Source organism: Phalacrocorax carbo, chromosome 17, assembly GCF_963921805.1.
Source record: "Phalacrocorax carbo chromosome 17, bPhaCar2.1, whole genome shotgun sequence".
Lineage (NCBI taxonomy): Eukaryota > Metazoa > Chordata > Aves > Suliformes > Phalacrocoracidae > Phalacrocorax > Phalacrocorax carbo.
In genome coordinates, this window is record NC_087529.1 from 1,259,484 (window position 1) to 1,278,721 (window position 19,238).

General features: G+C 43.1%; 1 protein-coding gene across 4 annotated transcripts; it reads right to left on the reverse strand.

The window, feature by feature from the left end:
* Positions 1-1,293: 1,293 nt before the first annotated feature.
* On the reverse strand, positions 1,294-19,210 carry INPP5K (inositol polyphosphate-5-phosphatase K). Of its 4 annotated transcripts, XR_010375518.1 has the most exons (15): positions 19,022-19,210; positions 16,844-17,167; positions 16,525-16,632; positions 15,743-15,851; positions 12,730-12,846; positions 12,232-12,404; positions 10,621-10,732; positions 9,929-10,038; positions 9,337-9,363; positions 7,415-7,607; positions 7,040-7,177; positions 6,415-6,498; positions 5,056-5,160; positions 3,782-3,979; positions 1,294-1,747 (listed from the first exon to the last, which is right to left on the reverse strand). XR_010375518.1 is itself a non-coding variant. In XM_064467768.1 (14 exons), exons 2-14 carry the CDS (start codon positions 17,113-17,115, stop codon positions 3,881-3,883), a joined length of 1,647 nt encoding a protein of 548 aa, XP_064323838.1. In that variant the 5' UTR covers positions 17,116-17,167; positions 19,022-19,210; the 3' UTR covers positions 1,294-3,880. The 4 variants fall into 4 exon arrangements, 3 of the variants coding, with proteins under 3 accessions (XP_064323838.1, XP_064323839.1, XP_064323840.1); XM_064467768.1 differs by having other exon boundaries at positions 1,294-3,979; XM_064467769.1 differs by lacking the exon at positions 9,337-9,363 and having other exon boundaries at positions 1,294-3,979.
* Positions 19,211-19,238: the final 28 nt, after the last annotated feature.

The following is a 19,238-nucleotide window of genomic DNA, read 5'->3' on the forward strand; positions in this document are numbered from 1 at the left end:
CCGCTTACTCTGCGCCACGGGGAGCGCGCAGCTCTCGCGTCTGAGCCTGCGCCTGAAGAGTTAAGGCTAAGAGAACGCAAGCTGTGCATATCGACAACTGGCCTCAAAGTCTTCCATCTTTACACAAAAAATCCTTTTAATCCGTTCTCTTTCAAGACTGGTATAAAGAAAAAACAGGGATAAGGAAACTAGGATATCATCTGCTGAGTGTACGAGTTATAAAGCTAAACACCGTTGGTGCTCATGCACTGATGAGCACCAGGAAATTTCCACTGTCTCCGTACCTCGTTATGACAAAAGAAACGGCTTCATTTCGATCACTTGCAAACAGCGAATCCCCGTAGCCAAGGGCAGAGGGGGCCGTCAGAAATATTCCTGTTAGCGATGCAGAGTTCTCAAAAAAGGTATCGTTTCCTCTCTCAAGGAAAACCTAAGTCAAGCTTCGTTCAACTGGCCTTTCCACTGCAGCGCATTAATTAAGACAAGTTCATCTGCGTGTCACTTGGTGTCCAAGAGCAGAGAAGGAAGTAGTGGTAGTAGAAACAATAGTCTTTATCAGAATGTATTTTTAGGGTCTAACAAACACGCAAGACATCTTAGAAATATTTCCTGTTTACACAGAGCCGTGCTATCTATGTGCAATGATACACTGCACATCCTGGGGTTAGCTAGGGATCAGGAATATATGGAAGTTAAAGACGGCTATACTGGACAACATTCCTTGGTAGGCATATTTCCTATTTCAGAATAAATTCTCTAACAGCAGGGAATTACGAAAAGTTACCTTCAGATGGAAACGATTCGATAGCAAATCTATATTAAAGCCTACAAAATTTAAGATACGAAGTACAATGCAGCACATCTTTCACAAAGACAAAAAAACATCTCAAATCATACTGTGAAAAATTCACTGTGAAAAAGTGAATTTAGAAGAACCTGTTCTTAAAGATTAAGGAAGCAGTTTAAGTGGCTTCAGCATTTTGGCAAGGATGGTATCAAAGCCTCCTCACTGGGGGACAGAAAATCCACAACAGGAGTCCATTTCATACTGGCCTCGTTTAAATGGGAAAAAAAATGAGATGAATCTGCTTTGTCCAAAAGTAAAATAGTATCTGTCCCTGCCCTTCTTTTGCAGTCCACAGCCCTACCGCGTATGTTATTACTGACATATTTCTGTTCTAAAATACTGTTATATCTGCTCGTTGAACATGACCAAAGTTCCTCGGAGAAAGGCTCAAATTAATCCTCCCCACCCAAACCACCATGTTCGGTCTCAGATTAAGAGAGGCCATGTAAAACACTTCACTGCCAGGATTTATTTTAGTGGTACATGAAAAGAAAACACATGAGTATAAAAACATTTCCAGTGACTATAACATCCAATTAAAGGTGTTTTAAGAAAGATAAATTTCATCAGAAATTGCATCATTACAGGTCATGGAATAGTTTGAAAAGCTACCATAGGTAACAGTAGTGAACAAAAGTGCTACTGTGTGCATAATACTCAGGAAAGAAGTACACAGTTCTGTGCAGCATCCTCCTAACACAAGCGGATTCAATCACAGCTGCCGTGGGCCTTTTCAGGGAAGTCCTGTGGTTCAAAGGATTAGTCTACAGAACGCAGCTTCTACGTCCAGTGATCGAGAGGGCTATCCGCTCTCGCACGGCATCAGGGATCTTGTTTCTTGCCCACGTAAAGCGGCTGTATGGCTCCCCCTCCGAGCTGCTCATGAACAGCAGATGCACCCTGATGAGAAGAAATTAGATCTTGGTCCACAATAAATCGCCAGCTGTGGTCTGGAATCCACAGACCACTGTTCCTTGAGCTCTCCACAGAATCTCCTCGCACGGAGTACGGGAATACAGTTACACAAGTAAAATCAGCAACCGAGCACAGCTCAAGAACGGCAAGCTCTTTGCAATCGGCAGGGATTTGTCTGGTGCCCTAATTGCCATGAGAAGTCACGTGTCAAAGATTTAGTGCAAAACAAATTCTTGTAAGACCGGTACAAATGTGAAAACTTTCTGATTTTGTTCCAAAGCATAACAGGAATGTACAAACTGCAAACCTCAAGGCAGTTTAAATCCATGCAACGAACACAGCATCCTCTGAACCTGCCGCCACTACTCACAGCTGGAAACAGTTCCCAACACCAAGCATTAAGCTGAGATACAACTAAATAAAATTTACAGAGGCCAGGTGTTCTTAAACCCCATCCTGCAACTGTTTAACCTATGCTCTATCTTCCACAGTGTACGAAGACGCCCAGACCCCAGGAGGTTTTATACAGTGAATAATAGAAGCAAGTAACTGCAAAACAAATGTCCTATCAAGGTGTTAACGCTATCTCAGAAGAATCCTGAAAAAACTAAGGCTTTGAGAAAAACCAAAAAGGAATCCATTCGGTTCCAAAGCAACATTCCAGCATAAACACACCAACATCCTTCGCTTTGCTCTTCCGCTTGAACCAGATTTTCTCTTTTCCATCCATAACCAACATGACAGCGCTTAGTAACTAACTTTACTTACCAGAGACAGTAGGGAGCTCGAAGCTGTGCGCCTGGGCACGGGAGACTCAAGTGCTCTTTTCCAGCACTGCAGTCTGAGATTCTGTGGCATGTTGGTGCCTCTCCCAATCCTTTCCAAACATCTCCATTTCCTCATCAAGAAACAAAACCATTTCTGAAGCTAACTACCTTTCAGGTTTTTAAGGTACGTGATGTTTCTTATTCCGTCTCGGCCCTCAAGTGCACAGACACATTGAGGCCTAAGCACCTCTAGAAAAACAGAAATTTTGCAGACCGACTGCTGTGAATTCAAGAGATTTTCCATTTGGGCAGCACAGATTGTGCCACAAGAAAGAACTTCTTCCACTGAAATTCCCCATTTATAATTCCCATCATCTCCGTTGTACATGTAGCAATTATGTGGCAGGATGGTACCAGGAAGTACTTAGAGCATGGCTTTAGCTTTCTAAATTCAGTATGACAGCAGAAAGCCATCGGGGTTAGCACCACGATCATTAGCTCTTCGCCAACAGGTGCTTCACTAACTCCGGTCTGCTCACGTGTGCTAAAGCATTTCCCAACTTAAGCAATTTCTCTCAGAAACTGTGGGATCCTGGTTAACTCTGAGTCAGGGACCAGTGTAGAAGTAGTTTTACTTCAAATCAAGAGAAATGCAATAGGCAAAGTTGTTTTATAAAAGAATAACAACAATAATTAAAAAAAAATGTTTTGATAAATGTATCTCAATCTGGGAAAATGAGAAATGGAAAATCCTCCAGACAGTCACCAGTAAGGCCTGAGGAAAAGGGATCTACGACCAAAGGAGAATTTACACACTCCAAAGATTTGTTTTCATGTGACTTGTTGCCACACGTGTTTCCCAAAAGGTAATTAGCTTACATTTGAAAGTCAAATAAAATTTTAAAACAAGCTAACTAGATGTATCTAATAAATAATTTTTAAATAATTTCATTTAAAGTCAAAATTTGGAAATCGATGATTAAGTGGTTATAGCATAGTAAATATTGTATCGTAAATAAAATATCCTCTAGCACAAAGGAGCGAGCCTAAAAATCTATTACAGACCACAACTTTCTTAGGTTAAATCATCATATTAGAAACATCCATCACCTTAAAACATACAGCATTCATTAGGTGCTATTTTTACAGTTCTCATCCAGTGCAAGTGGGTTACTCTCCCCGTAACAATAAAAATATCTGCTTCCATAATAAATTATCTTCTACGAGCTGACAAAGTTCTGAACAATCCTACCTGTCTTACTCCATCTTCTAAGAGTAAAAGCTTATAATCACTAAGACATAAAGAATCATCTGACTCCTGAATCAGGACCACTAAATGCTCTTTCTGCCTTCAGAACTCGTCATGGGACTCCAGATTGTCAGGCTTCTGCATCCAGCCGCTCTCCTCCTGTGTCAGATCCTTTTCTATTAATGTTCTGTTAGGCTGAATCTAGAAGAAAGACAGTAGTTAAAACACAAATGAACACGTGCAGAAGCACTGTGTTGCTCTACACTATCAATACACTGTTACAGAAAGATGTCTTACATACTTGCTAGAAAGAGAAAATTAAAGCGATGCATCTACGCAATTATGAAATTCTTAAAAATCTAGTAAAAAACCCACTAAACTGATATCGAAGCATTAAGTATCATGCAAAAAGAAAGGCATGTGGCGTCTTGTACCCGCATGAAACTGACAACCATCCTGCAGAGTTTGTGGCAGATCTTAATCTGAGAGACAACCGAAATACTGGGCTCTGCAATGTTTCTCACCAATACAGAAAAAAATACGAACAGTATCACTGAGATACACCAGCCAGCCCCGCAACTTCCATTACTGTATCCCCTCAGGTAGCGGGAGTTTCAGAGTCTTCCAAAACCCCTTCATACAACAATAACACAGAACTTCCACTTCAGCCATTCTAGAACACATTAGCGCAGCCATGACAGCGTGGAAAATTATACACAAACAAAATGATTTTGGCAAAAAGTGCTGGTGTGGAGGCTGCAATGCTTGGTCGCTTCGTCTAGTCTGTGCAGGTTAAGTTGTCCTTTCAGAAATTAAACAAAGAAACCTGCTAAACAAGTAACTTGAGTTCCGACTGTCCTGTCTTTCCCAAATTCAAGTGACTAAATATACAGGAAGCACTTTGGTGCAAATCTACCACAGAACGGAGCACAAAGAGCTCGCTCGCAATCTGTCAGAAACTTGGCAGCGTTGAAGTGGAGTTCTCGTCTTTACAGAGACTAGGGACCTAACCGACAGAGCCTGAAGCTCCAAAAATGAAAGCTGAGAGAGAGAAACCTGTCTTATTTCATTACATGTTGCAAAAATAGCTGCTCACAGGCTTTTAGCATACCAGCACGTTCTTCTACGGGATGTTAGCCAGCACGTACCCTTTTTGCAATTACTTGTGCTGCCACCTCCCCCAGCATTAACACCGCTGCACACACCTACGTTCAGATGCATATGAAAGCGAAAGAAATAAAAATCTCAGTGTTAATCAAAGCTTCCAAACACATTACCTGAAAAGGCTGGCTGATACCAACAATTGACCGCAAATTATTGCTATAGTAACAAAGCAAAAATTCTCCTCCCATATCAGGTATTTCTGCAGCACTCATGTAAACCTGTCAACAAGAGTAAGAATAGGCGATGGGCAATTTCCACAGGAAAAGAACCTTACAAAAAAGCAGTCTCTGCCATTCAGGACACCATAAAAATCCATCCTTACTATTTATAAGGAAGTCTCTAAACATAAGCTAAAAAGGATGAGGACAGAAGTAACTCCTGAAACCATCTGAAAACCGAGTCAGGGAGGAAAAGCAAATATCCACCACCACGTTGGCAAGTGACTTGGTTCAGCAAGAGGCGAGAAGAAACGCAGAGCTGTTGGAAGGGAAGGGGCAAGGCGGCGGCAGCAGCAGGGCGGGGGATGAGCTGCCTCCTGGTGGCAATAAGCACGGAACAGCAGAGCAAACGCCCACCTCGGCGCCGCACTGCCCCGAAGATCCCGCAGCTCCTGAACCGCAGCCCACAGCAGCCTGCTGAAGCAACGCTCACAGTGCTTGGAATTTTAAGCTTAGTGATAGGAAAGCGCGATATCAGAGAAACGTTGAGATTCAGAGTATCGGTACAACACTATTTAGCCTCTTGTTGTAAGCTTGATGCCAACGTACAAAATCTCTAACAAGAAATAACTGCCTTCTGTTGTTGTCTGGAAAACCTCATCCATCCTTCCACTCACCGTGTCTCCAAAATTAAATTTGAATTTCTGTTTGTTCAGATAAATACCTCTGGAAACAGATCATTTGTATTCAAAGTAAGTTTTGTTTGTTTTAAACCACTTCAGGTAATCGCTCCTGGAAAGCTATATAACAGCAGTTTTAACAGGGGACCAAGGCCCTCAGCAGGCAAAATGAAGAAAGTCCAAGAAACCCTGACCTGCAGCTGTATTAGGTATCTGGAACTATTTGTGTTAGTAACAGTAGGTTCTTACAACTGTAATGAAAATCACACAATAAATATTTAGATTACACTGAGCAACTTTGAGGATCAGATGAAAAAACGGCCAGTTACTTATTTCAGTGGCAGGAACAGACCAACATGGAATGACAGTAGTTTCTAATACAATGAAAAGTCGCTACAGGAATAAATTGCCTTTTCATCAGTTCCCTTAAGCAATACGATCACACCGAGAAGGTGTGCTTGACTACCCGAAAATCGGTAAGAATTAGGAAGAGGCATTTTAAACAACACCGCTCCCCATTACCTTCGGCTGGGAAAGAGGCTACAGCACCCGTAAGAGGAAGGGCGCATGGAGCAAACAGGCCTTGATGCTACTCTGTGGGAAACTACATTAGAAAGCAACACAATTGGCTTACTTGTTTACTGTCTTCGTTAGAAGAAATTTCATCATCTTCTACCCAAGTATACGTAACACAGTCGTTCACATGCCTGAAAGCCACCTGCAAAGGAAGATGCAAACCATCAGCCGTCGGAAGGAGACAAAAACTGTGCTGCCTGGAAAACTCAAAGGTGTGAGAGAGGTGTTTACTACTTCGCTGAAGTAATTAAAACACTTCACTTTTAGAAACAGAACACTTTGGGGGCATGCACAAATCTTTTGTTTCTGAGAGGGTGCAAGTGCCCTGTTCTCTCACCCCTCCACTGACTTTCTTTTATTTTTGTTCTTTCTGTGCTGTATAAATCTTTTGAACTGTGGGCATTAGGGGAGGACAATTCCTTTCCACAGCTTCTGCACCATTTTACTTAAATAATTTACCACGTTATCTTAGCAGAGAATTTAAAGGAGGCAAAAGAGCTCACACACTACGCAACGAAACCATCAGCATACAGGAACTAACGGCAATCACGGATACACAGCTATTTCAGAGAGTTTTGCACCGGGAAGAATCACAATGTCCTATGCCTGAAGACTATCAACTACCTCCTCCAGTCATATTCACCACCTCATTCGAGTAAAGAGCCGCGATGCGGTAACATCACCTTGAAGAGTCCAATCCAGTCCCAAGCACTGCTTGGGAATTCAGGCACTGCAGAATAGCTGATGACAACATCATGTTCCGCGCTCCACTCACCCTCAGCATTCAGCGTGACCAAAGGATCTGTTAGGAGAGGCTTCAACTAGACAAAAGAACAGAATTTGAAGTCAGCCAAGCCTGTCATTCCTTCAGTTACTCTTCTCTACCACACCTGCTGTGGGACTCCTAACTGGACGGAAATAACCTGAAAGTAATTTGCTGCCTTCACTACAATCAGAATGAAAGAGAGCTTATGACTTACAGAGTTTAGAAAACCAGCTTCTGTAAGGCAAGACTTCTTAAAACAAACTTTTTCTTAACAACATAACTGGGACAGCACCTCAAGCCCAAAAGTTCCTGTAACAGGTTTGTGATCGCTGATGCCATAGCTCATGTGACTGATATAGTTGTTCAAAGTAACAGAAATTGTCTGTTCTTCTTCAGAGAATTCGCCTTCTTTTGACGTGTGCTGGCAGAGATTTTTCACTCTCCAAAGAATTCTATCAGTCCACGCTGGCTTTCTTTTCTTCTCACTGCAAAAGCGTAAGATAAAAGTGAAGTGAGAAGAAAAACAGCTGCCAAAAACTAAGAATGCTGTGCAAAATCTACTCAAAAGTTGACAGACTTGTCAAGTACATATTAATAAAAGAAGGCAATCACATCCAAGCTTCATTTTACAGCTCTGTTCAATATGCTTTAGAACAGGGTTCCCTTAATTTGAACTCAACTCCATTTACCACAGACGAGTTTCACAGGTTTCTGAGAGAGGAGTAAAATGAAGGGGAAAAGGGCATTTCAGTGGGTTAGTAGCCAGCTTCGAACAGGAAATGATACTTTCTCCTAAAACACTCCATAAAAACATGCCAGAAAACTGAGATAATGCAGCAACTGCCCCAAGCTTCAAATGTACAGTCATTCTGAGAAAAGGGGCATAAACTTAAGGAAGATATAGGAAGAGTCTGAATGATGTTTGAAATTATTCAAAGCATTTGAGAACAAGTTTCTTTTAACAACAAAACCCAGACAAACTTAGGTAGCTTATGCTAATCACAGGTGACACAGCAATGCTTGATTTAAAGTTCCTCTAACTTGTACTAGCCCCTATTTCAAGTCTGTAAGCTACTGCTCTCGTAACAAAAGGCTTTGGGAATTCCACGAGCAATGAAGTTGCGTCTGCACCCTGCAGCTGTGCAATACATCGAACTGTAATCAGAGTTCAGAGTTTCCTCTTATACCATATCAATTACAACAGAAGACACGAGCCTTTCCTGGTTCTCTCCATAGTGGGAGGAAGACTTAACAGCAACTCTCTGTATGGATGCATCACTTCAAATTGAAATGGAGAAAAGATCATACCCTATGGAAGAGGAATTAGCATGGACGGGGTTGAATTATAGAAGTTAATGAGCGGGATGTGTCAGGAAAGCTGTCAGTTTAATAACTTGGAATATGAAAATCATCATACACTGGAAATGTCATTTAGTTCAATATTCAACACACTATTATTTTACCCCTTCCCATACGTAAGTGTGACTCACCTTTAATAAGGTGGCAAGATTTTAAATGACTAAGGGGCCATATCCCACTTACTCCAGTAATTATATAAACCGACAGAAATCTTTATGAGCTGCCATATGTCTGCTCTGCTGTGCAAGGAAATGCCAAAGAACAGCTGAAGTTAATGCACTATTTTACAGAAAACGGCATGTTAGATGGGAAACAAAACCTCAAAGTCCACACTGAAAAAGTATCCAATGTAACAAAATACCGCGTGCTTCATATGAAGCACCCTTTCCACGGGCGCATGCCTTGAGGTCTACTGATCACCCCCCATCCGACCAAAATACCCCTGCTAGCTTTAGCCGCAGCAGAGCGCACAGAGTGTGTGTAAGCACGCCGTTCTTTAGATGAGCCAATACGGACCACTAGACTATGACTCATTCTTAGATTATTATGATTATTATGTGGATTATTCCAAGTATTTGTTAACTGGATTTACTGCCGGTCCCATTATATCTCTTTACACTCAATTAGGGAGCAAAATGTCTTTGGATCCAAATGAATAAACCTCCAACATGAAGTGCAACAGCAGAGCAGATAACGCTACAGCTTTCAGACAGGTTCAGAAAATCCCTGAAGAAAATCAGCTGTCATCTGATTTTCAAATATTTCACAAAAATCAAATCAAAAGCTCAGGAAGGAGCGTTGTTTTGATTCTGAAATATTTACAGATCTATGAAATCCAGAAAGTTCTCTTCTTACTTAAACCAAAACAGGGACTTCTGCTCTCTGGAAATAAAGAAAAAGATCAGTACAAAACCCCTCTTTGGACAGGAACTTATCCTTCTATTGAAACATAAGACTAATATTTAACAAACTTTAGTGTCAGAGAAAAACTTTGGAACTTAAGCTGCTCCATTTTTCACTTAAAACCATTTATAAAGACACATTTATATTTATTTTCAAGTACCAGTAGTATCAAATGAAATGCTTAAACAGAGAAGGAAAACAAAAATCGCAGACAATTAATCTTTTGCTCATTTCTGACAACCAGTGGGCACCTTCAGTATTAAAGAACAAAAAAGGAGCAGCTCAGACAAGCGCTGGTTTATTCTGTTAATCTAGTCTTTCCCAAAAAAAGCTGAGTTGTTCCATGCTTCCCTCATGCAATCAGCAGGCTCAGGCGTCTTCAGCCAGAAATACTCGCTTACGCAGACTTGACCACTGCGTGAGCTCAACAGCCCCTCCTCACCAGTACCTTCAGGAAATCCAGGTTTGCTGACTAAAGGTGGTATTTAGCAAAGCACCACATTCACTCGAATAGTCCATGTCTAAACTCATCATACGCTTTTACCTTGTATCGTATACATCCGAGTACAGGTCAAACTTGTAGGTGGGTTTAAACTGCAGAGGACCCTCTATGAATTCCTGAAGAAATGCTTCCTTCTTTTTTGCCATATTTAACTGTAGAAATAAAAAGTAACTTTTAAAGATTATGTTTAAAAATCACAGCTTAAAGTGCCTTTGGGAAAGGAGCTGAGAAAGCATCTTCCAAGAAGAATCCAACACCTCAGTCAGTACAACCTATTTGGAAGGTAAATTCGGAAGTGCCTCCCTGTTACTGCCAGGACTCTCGACATGATCTGTTTAAAACTTTTGTAGCTGTTCTACTCAAAAAACAAAATCCAGAATAAGCTTCTCTTAAAAATAATTCTTGAGAGAAGAAAAAAAGAGGAGAAATTAAGGTGAGGAACAATTCACAAGCCATGAAGTTCAAAAAAAGCTTCAGTCAAACACGAGCATTGCAAATAAGTAAGAAACTAAAGAAAAGCAGAAAAAGTTTGCAATTACTTGGGGCTTATGTCCGAGAAGTGAGAGAGCGGACAGCTAGATCTGTTCCACCTCACGACTGCTCTGAATTTGTGTTCTTTAACAGAAATTAGAAACTCAAAGAGTTAACACTAACTACCGTGTTTTGTGTTTGCGTGCACCCAAACCAAACCAAACCAAACGCACCAGCCAAACCCCCAAATTAAGAGAACATACCTGGTCCTTGTCCCACAGCAGGTTGTAACGCTTGTTATTTATTGATTCTCGGACAAAATGTATGCCATAATCTGCTATCCGGAAGTTTAGATCTCCAAAACAGAAGAGAACACTAAAAAAAAAAAAAAAAGAGGAGAAAGAAGAGAAAAAAAACCAAGAAAGATTTATAAGAATCCATTAACACGAGGGAAGAATTAAATAGAATATAAGCCATTACGCTAATTAGGTGCTCTAATCATTTATATTACTTAATCTAAACAGCTTAAACACAAGCATTAAGTAGTTACAGATAAGCTTACACGGGGATAACCCGCTGCTGAACAAAAAATCTAAAGGAATTGAAATAGTAAATTAAGTCCCTTGCATTCTTGCCGCTCGCTCGTTACTTACCCCGAGTCTCCTAACGACTCACGCCTCTATTAGAGACACATTTAAAATCAAATTTTCACAGCAGGTAAAATAACACACAAAGTTCACGACCTGCACACCAGCTGGCGATGTTGGCGTAGCGCCTTAGGAGAGCGGCGGCACAGATCGGGTGTTCTACCATGATCAGGGAAGAAAGTTACTGTTACCAAGCACCGGGGTGTATTATCAGCCATGTTTTATGCCACAGGAAAGCCGCCTTTTCAAGAGAATTAACTTCTCTCTGAAACCCCCCACTTCCAACGTTTCGTTCCAGGGTGGGTACCCCAAACTTGACCTTATGGAAACAAAACTTCTGTTTTACTGCCGTTTGTAGTTTGTTCTAGAAGACGACAGTAGGTGATTTGGTACGTGCCCGCGCACAGCCAAGAAAATGAAACACATTAAATTGAAATATCGAACGCTTATACTAAGGTAGGAAAAGTAATGACTTTGACACTCATGTGTCACACATTTTTACCTGATTTTAATGAACTCATTAACAATTAAAGTGGTATTACATATCCATTCCAGATTTATCATCCTGGCGGTTTTATGGGTATTTTAAAAAAATTTAAATTACCAAACTAAAATGTTTTTCTCAACCCTTTATGAAGTGGTTCTATTACCACCTTTAGACTCCAGCACATGAAAACAACAGAACGCACAAATAATTCCTGCAGAATTAAGGAAAGAGAGCTCGATTAGTGGCCCAGATCAGGTTTGTTTGGGTTTTTTTTTTTGGTGAGGCACCTGAGGGAAGTATAATTCATATAGCTACAGAAATCATCAGTCAAGGTTTTAAAGGCTGAGAAGCCCTCAGCCAGACACTAAAATTACAACGGGAACAAAAATGGCCCAAAACAACACAAATCTCCCCCCAAAAAGGGAGGAAGATAAACATTTAACAGCGATCTAAAGGATTTTTGATATAAATGGGCTTTAGCTTCCTAAGCTCTCCAGCATATCACATGTGCAGCACATATGCTAACAAATTTAATGTAATTTAGGACGGGAAGAGAACCATCTTTCAAAATAGACCTCCATCTTTTAGGTTATCTTTTCCTCCCAGGATTCAGGGTCAAGGCTAAAAAGACATTTAAAATAAAAAAGATTAATGAAAACTCCAAAACCAATGCTCTTCAGTGCACGAGTTTATCATATAACAGATAGAAACACAGACAGGATAGGGTATGAACAACTCACTCATGATCCAAAGTACTTGGAATATTCTCTCCTTCAAACTGCATTTCCAGAATTTTCTCAAAGTCATCCAGGCGCTGCTCTGTGTTCTCCATGTGAGCTGGCAAGTGGCAGTTCATGAAACAAACTGTATGACCATAGAGGGACATCCGGATGGTGACGCCTCCTTTGTTCCCCTGGTACGGAGGATTAACAACGTCCTCTGAAACTACAGTCAACGCCTGCAGACCTAACCATTAACACTACCTATACATTTTTAAATCTTGCTGTTTAGGTTTAACTGAATACAATTTCTTCCTATGTAAGTCGTTGCGTATCAGCTAACTGGTAAAATTATGGTCTGTGCTGTACCCTTGCACACAAGGTTCGAACGAGTCAGTCTTGCTGCTCGTCACTTTCTACGTAAACCCTATACCCTCTCCCCACCACGAAACCGCGCAGAGGCACGCGCCGCCGCACGCATACGCAGCCGAGGCAGCCGAGCCTCCGACACCTCCTCACCCAGTATCCGTACAGGCCCGTGCGCGTGTAGTGGGTGTGAACGTCCCGTATGAAAGGAAGGTGGACGTGCTTCACGAAGATCAGCAGCAGTAATCCCTGCATGCGAACGGAGGAGAGCTGGAAGAGATATGAAAGAGGGAACAGTCATTGCCTGGGAGGTATCTGGGATTCCTCAGGTCTTCTCCATAGGAGCTTTTAGGTGAAGAACACCTAGCAGGAGCCATGCAGTTCCCTGGCCGAGCCTGGCTTCAATACTGTGGCACAGCAAATGCAGGCGCATTTCAGTGCTGCAAAGCATACACTCTTACTGGAGATATGCTTACAAACGATTTTGATGACTCTCTCAACTAATTAACATTAGTTGTGACATTACATTACAAATCTGAAGTTGACCTCAAGACACGAGTATTTGCCCAAACACCTTTAGACCTTTCTTCTGCCTCACCAGCCTCTTGCTTCCACCTTTAAGCATCCTGCCCATGAAGAACCAAACCCTTGGTTTTTCACCTCTGATCTTAAGAGTACACACCTACAAGTCCACCAACAGGAGCAAGTTTTTCACATCCTGAAACATCCTTCAGCATGTACCTAATCGTTCTAAATGCCATTAAAATGCCTAAAAAGCACAGCAGGTACTGCTGGGCACCTGCAAAACAATGAGCTGCGAACAGCAGTAACTCTTGCCTGCAATGCCTGTAAACACTGATTTACCCAACACTTCCAAAGCAAAGATGCTTAGGGAGCACATAAAACACTGATTAAGCTTTAAGATACTGGGCAGGGTTTGTGATCTGGTTTTGGGGTTGGTTTTTTTTGTGTGTGTCTGTGTAGAAATAGTCTAACAGCAATGTTCTTCATTAAAAATTTACTACTTCTACCAAAACCCATTTTAGGTGTTTTAATGATAATGGTTCAATTTAAAATACAGGCATTGAAATATATTAATTGTAGTTCAATTTTATGCTGCATGAACTTAGAGAAAGACTGAATTAGAATAAAACCTGATATTAAGAACGACACTGACTCTACCAGTGCTGGAGAAGTACACAAACTTAGCCCAAAACCTAAAACAGAATTCCTCCTTTCCTTGCCTCTACATCTACACAGTTAAATTATTTCAGAATATACGTTAATGTTTTCATTGACCTTGAACCCAACAAAATACTAAGCAGTACAGTGAAATGATGGATGGCAGTTACTAGATAACACATAAATATTTGTATCTGATCAGACCCTTGGTGTAACCAGTATTCTCCTTTCCACAATTACGTCCATGAAATACTAGAATCTTTCAGTCCCTTTATTATTGGCTACATTTCACACTGCTGTGGGCCAGTCCCCAGACACTTCTCAAGACCTATACGAAACCTCTTCTCTGGTTAGGCCTTCAGCATCAAACTGCGCTGGATCCCTCCTCTGCTGGAACGAGCACTAGTCCCACCAGCACGTAGCGCCCAATCAAGCAAAGACCTTTTGCATAGGGGACGTGATTCCGTCGATGGCGAAGGAGGGGACTGACTCCAACCAACCTAACGCTCTGGAAACGGACCCTGTTAACGAAGGGACAGAGTGCCCCAAGGATCACAACCACCCCTCTACACCCAGCCTTGTCCCAGCTCAGCAAAGAAGGGCTAACTCTTCCTCTCCTCCTCAGCCAACCTCCCAGAGAAGTCCCAGCATAAGCTCTCCTCGCTGCCTGTTCTGATTTTGACCTGGCCTGACAGTCCCCTCTTACTATTGGTGCTAATCAAGTCCTGCTGAAAACCATTAGGTGGCAGCATCCATTCATTAGCGTGTCCAAAGTGCCACATTTATAAATTAGAATTCAAAATCAACCACGCATACCACTAGGAATTCTTTTTAACTCTCTGTATACAGGGCCTGAATGTCAGTCCACAGCCAGATTTTGAATGTTCATCAGCAATGAATTACACCAGGATGAAAAATGTTTTTTTTTTTTCCTTTTTGTAACTCCCGGTGGGTCTCTTGTTTTCTTTAATTACAGTTAAAAGAATGGCACACCTACTGAGTCTGATTAGCACGCAGACAATACAATCATCTCTGCAAAATCACCCTGAAGTAATGCTGGAGTTAGAGAAGCAATACAACATTCAAAAGGCTTTTAGTATCTCTTTACTAGAGAAACTTACTATATCCTCCCATGTTTATTGCTTGCACTATTAAAATAGCTAGTACTGATCTTACGACCCAGTACTACCAGAAAAACTTGTCATTTAAACTATCATGCAACATTCTAGGTCTTCAGACAAAAATATAAGCCCTCAGAGAAATATATACACACTAAAATCCTGTTTTACATATATGCAATTAATTTTCACCTGCAAACAAGTTGGAAAAAAAAACCTTATGAATCTTAACAAAAATCACTGCCATTGCTTGCGATATTGACAGTGAAAGCAGGTACTTAAGCAGACTACATCACAATGCAGTTCCCCAATAGTGCACAGGGCAAAAAAAATTTCTACAAAGAAGAGAGAGACAGAGATATTGTGGCCACAAGAAACATGCTGTTGAATGCAAGTTTACATCACATTTCTTTTTAAATAATCTTCATTACTCTCTTCCTTGAGAATGTGTTCTTACTAGGGCAGGAGTATTTTTCTGTTCATCGCGTGGTTCCGCAGCGCTTACACCGGCCATCGCCAGTGTATCGGAACAACCTCCTGCTGTTTGTCACCTGAGCTGCAAAAGCATCAAAACTGCCCAGTTATTCCAAATGAGAAATGAAAAACCGTATGTCCAATTTTTACTGCTAAAATTAAGGACATTTTTATTAATAGAGAGAAATTTCAATCGCCTTTATCAACAAACGGGGAAAATAAGTGTGGCGAAGAATCACTTCTAACATAGCGTACCTACGGAATGGCCCACACCTGCGAAAAACACCAGCAGCTCATCCTTTATGGAGAGTTTGAGGGGAAAAAAATCTGAATGGAGCTGGGGAAGACATTTTCCTTCACTGCTGTGACACTTAAGAGATGTAAAGAGTTACCTTGATATATCCCAATGGAGACAATACAGTCATGAGAAAAATGCTCCACGGATCATCAAATGCCAAGTCAGACAGAAAATTTGTGATTCTTGAGTTCACCTCCTGCAAGCTGAATACATCGAGATTACTCGCGCTTATCACCTGGCTTTGACAGAATTCACACAACATTTTCTGACCGCAGACCACAACATCCTAAGAGACCTCTCTCAGCCTAACTCGGAAATTTCTTATTGTTCCCACCTACAAGCAGTTTAACCATCCACAGGCCTGAGCACATCTAACACTGAGAAAAGCCAAGGTAAAGGAGCTTATGTACACCTGAAGAGAGTTCAACACAATGCTAGACTCAAGATATGTTATGACAAATAACCTGATGGTCAGGTCTTTAAAATTTCAGAAAAGTTTGGAAAACATGATGGCAGATTGTGCCTAATAAGCTTGCACTCGTTTCTTTACAACATGCTGAATTTTGGGTAACTTTTATGTCGAAATGAATATGCCTCTATGTGCCAGCAAAGAAAACAGCAGCCAAAAACGTTCTGCATGTTTAGAAAAAAATACATTCTATATTTTGTCACAAAACAAGAGCAGAAAGGAGAGAAGATTCTCTTGCTATAAGTTATCTCTGTTCTAGGATACTAACTCTAGACTTCACCTGCCGCTAGCAATAACGTTGGATCGCCTCCTCGGCAGCAGCTCACACAGCACAAGAGACAATAACTTGTTGAGATTTAGCAGTTTTGCAATAAACTCACAAAGCAAGTTCTCTAACAGATACTTACCCTATAACATACATATCCATAGCTGGGCCCAGTGAATCGAGCTGAAGTAAACTAGTGACATCAGGAGGCGGAGAAGCTGTGCCCACGTTCCAGGTAACGAGGTGTAATCTACAAACAAACAAAAATCACATAAATCCAATGCTAAAATTGAAACGTGAACAGGTAACCGACCCCAGAGCATCTAATTGCCCCACAGAATGTCTGTCTAGAGAAAACACAGATTTTCTGTCACTTTTCATCAACCAAAGCTATTTATTAGCTAGCATTAAAAAAACCCCAAACCAACAACCCAAAACCAATCAACTAGAGGGAACAAAACCTGAATTCATTCCACTTATCCTTCAGCTTTTTCCCCCAGATCAGGAAAGCTTCATCTAGAGTGCGAGACACTTCATGAATTTCATCATCCGAGCTGATGTCCTCCACACAAGCCATGAGCTGGGCTACTCGCTGCCGGAGCTGCAAGCGGCCGCTGGACCCTGTGCTGCTGAAGCTCGCAGACCGGCTGCGGAAGTTGTGCAGGCTTTCTAAATCGTTTAGGGAGAGGGCTGCCGAATCTTGAAGCGCATCGTCACTGCTGAAGGATGCCATTCGCTCCAAAGGAAAGAACCACTACCCTCTGAAGGACTAGCCCATTAAAACCCTAAGTGTAGAAGAAACAGAGAGCGAAGGGCCTTCCAGATCAAGTTTTCTCTCATGCGAAACTCAGCGTTGCTTCTAACGCAAAAGGACAAACGTAGACGCAGCGACACTGAAAAAAGCTGCAGCGCTCCCACCACGCTCAGTGGGTCGTCACAAAAGCTGCAGTCACACCCCACCTCGCACAGCGAATTGTTTCTTCATAATAGATTTAACGTGGTTAATTCTGTAAGCTCAAGATTTAAAAGAATTTATTGTTCATTTGAATCAATCACGTGCCTCCATCCGTAGGCTAGCAGAAATATAATCTCCAGCTCCCAAACATACAAACACACAGCTCTGACCAAAACCAAGCAAAGCTACTGCTCCTCTCGAGCACCGTCAGAAACGTTCACGTCTCACAGGACTCGACCACTGTTTCTTTATACGTTGGCGATTTCACTACCAGACCTTCTAAAAAGGGATTCACTTTACCCTCGCTCTTGTTACGCATCAGACAGACTTAAAAAATGATAAGCTGTTAATTTTCCATCCATCTTTGGGTCCTGTAAGGACCTTATCACCACTGATGGTTAAACAGTGAATCCCACCAATACAACCGTTATTAGGGCCACGGTTTTATCCCTCAACCAGCTGCTGCTCAAGGCGACACACAACGTATGTGGAAGAGCTGGGAAGTGACATTGTATACCAGGCTGAAATGATCCATCATTTCTCTTACCAATAGTTTATCTTCGTAAGACTACACTGCAACAAAAGCTACCCTACAGTGAATTTCTAGAGGGAAAAAAATAACTGTACGTGTGCTGCGGATCTAATTCCGCCGTCGGAGCTGTACCACTTGGGAACACTCTCCGGTTACTAATTTTGCACGGCAATCATCTGATTAAACAGAACTGAAATAATATTGAAGTCACCAGCCGCTACTGGCAGAAATGAAATTCCTCAAAGCGCGCAGCATCCACGCTACCGATCAGAGCGCAGGAAAGACTGCAGCGCTAGCATTTACACCGAAAGAAAAAAATACTTAAAAAATTTCAAGACCACCCTTCGCAATTAGGTTTCACCGCAGTTTACGACTCTGTCTGCAGGAGAAACAGGAGCGAGGAAGGCCCGTGCCCCTGCGAAGCGGCAGCCCAGCGCCTCACGCCGCCCCCGGGCTGCCGGGGCTGCCGGCGGCTGCAGGGGGCCGGGGGGACAGCGGCCGCGGGGGCGGGAGGCCCAGCGACGCCGGCTCTCGCCCGGAGCCCAGCGACCGCCGCCCGCAGAGGGAGGCGGCCGCTCGGACCGCTCTGCAAGCGCGCCGCGGCGCCGGGCCACGGTCCCGAGCACGGTCCCGGCAAACACGAGCCTAACTACGAGCGAACCACCGGGCGCGTTATTTAGCGTCACCGACGCCTGACGCGATCCGGTAGCAGCGAATTATTTAGGGTCGCAGTGCCTGTAACACCGCGTTAAGATGACTTTTGAGATCTTTGAGTAAATATTAGCGCGTGACGCCTCAGCTCGTCCCGGAGACGGGGCAGCGCCGTGAGCGGAGCCAGCGTCGCACTGAGGCTCCGTCCCTCGCCAACAGCGCCGGGCCTGAGGCACCGGCCGCGCCCCGCCGGTCTGGCCGCGGGAGAGGCTCGGCCTCCCCGAAGCGACCCCGCTACCGACGCTTCTAAAGCAGAAAAGCGGCTTTTCCTCCCTGTTTCACACGACTACGTAACACCGCCGATTAGCGTAACTCCCCGCCAATAAGCAGAAACACAAGTTTCGCTAATTCTCGGCCAATTACGTAACGGCTTAGGTACTTCTGTGCCTAACTCGGAAGAGCCGCCCTCAGAGCCGCGCCGAGCCGCCCCGCGCCGCTCACCTGAGCTGCCTGCGGCCGCCGCGCTGCGCCGGGCCCGCCGGCTCCATCCCCAGGGGCCCAGCCGGGAGGCGCTGCGGAGCGGACAGCGGAGGCCCCCGCTCGCCTCGGCCCGGCCCGGCCCGGCCTTGCCAGGCCCGGCCTAACCTCACCCGGCCCGGCCCCGCCGCCTCCCCGCTCCCCTCAGCGCCCCGCGCCCATTGGCCCGCCTCACGGGGGC

Coding starts and splice junctions, on each gene's coding strand:
- INPP5K (XM_064467768.1), bottom strand. CDS start 17,115: ATGGCATCCTTCAGCAGTGACGATGCGCTTCAAGATTCGGCAGCCCTC. Junction 15,852..16,524: donor ATGGATATGTATGTTATAGG/GTAAGTATCTGT, acceptor CGATGTATTCAG/CTTGCAGGAGGTGAACTCAA. Junction 10,039..10,620: donor TGCTGTGGGACAAGGACCAG/GTATGTTCTCTT, acceptor TTATTTCTACAG/TTAAATATGGCAAAAAAGAA.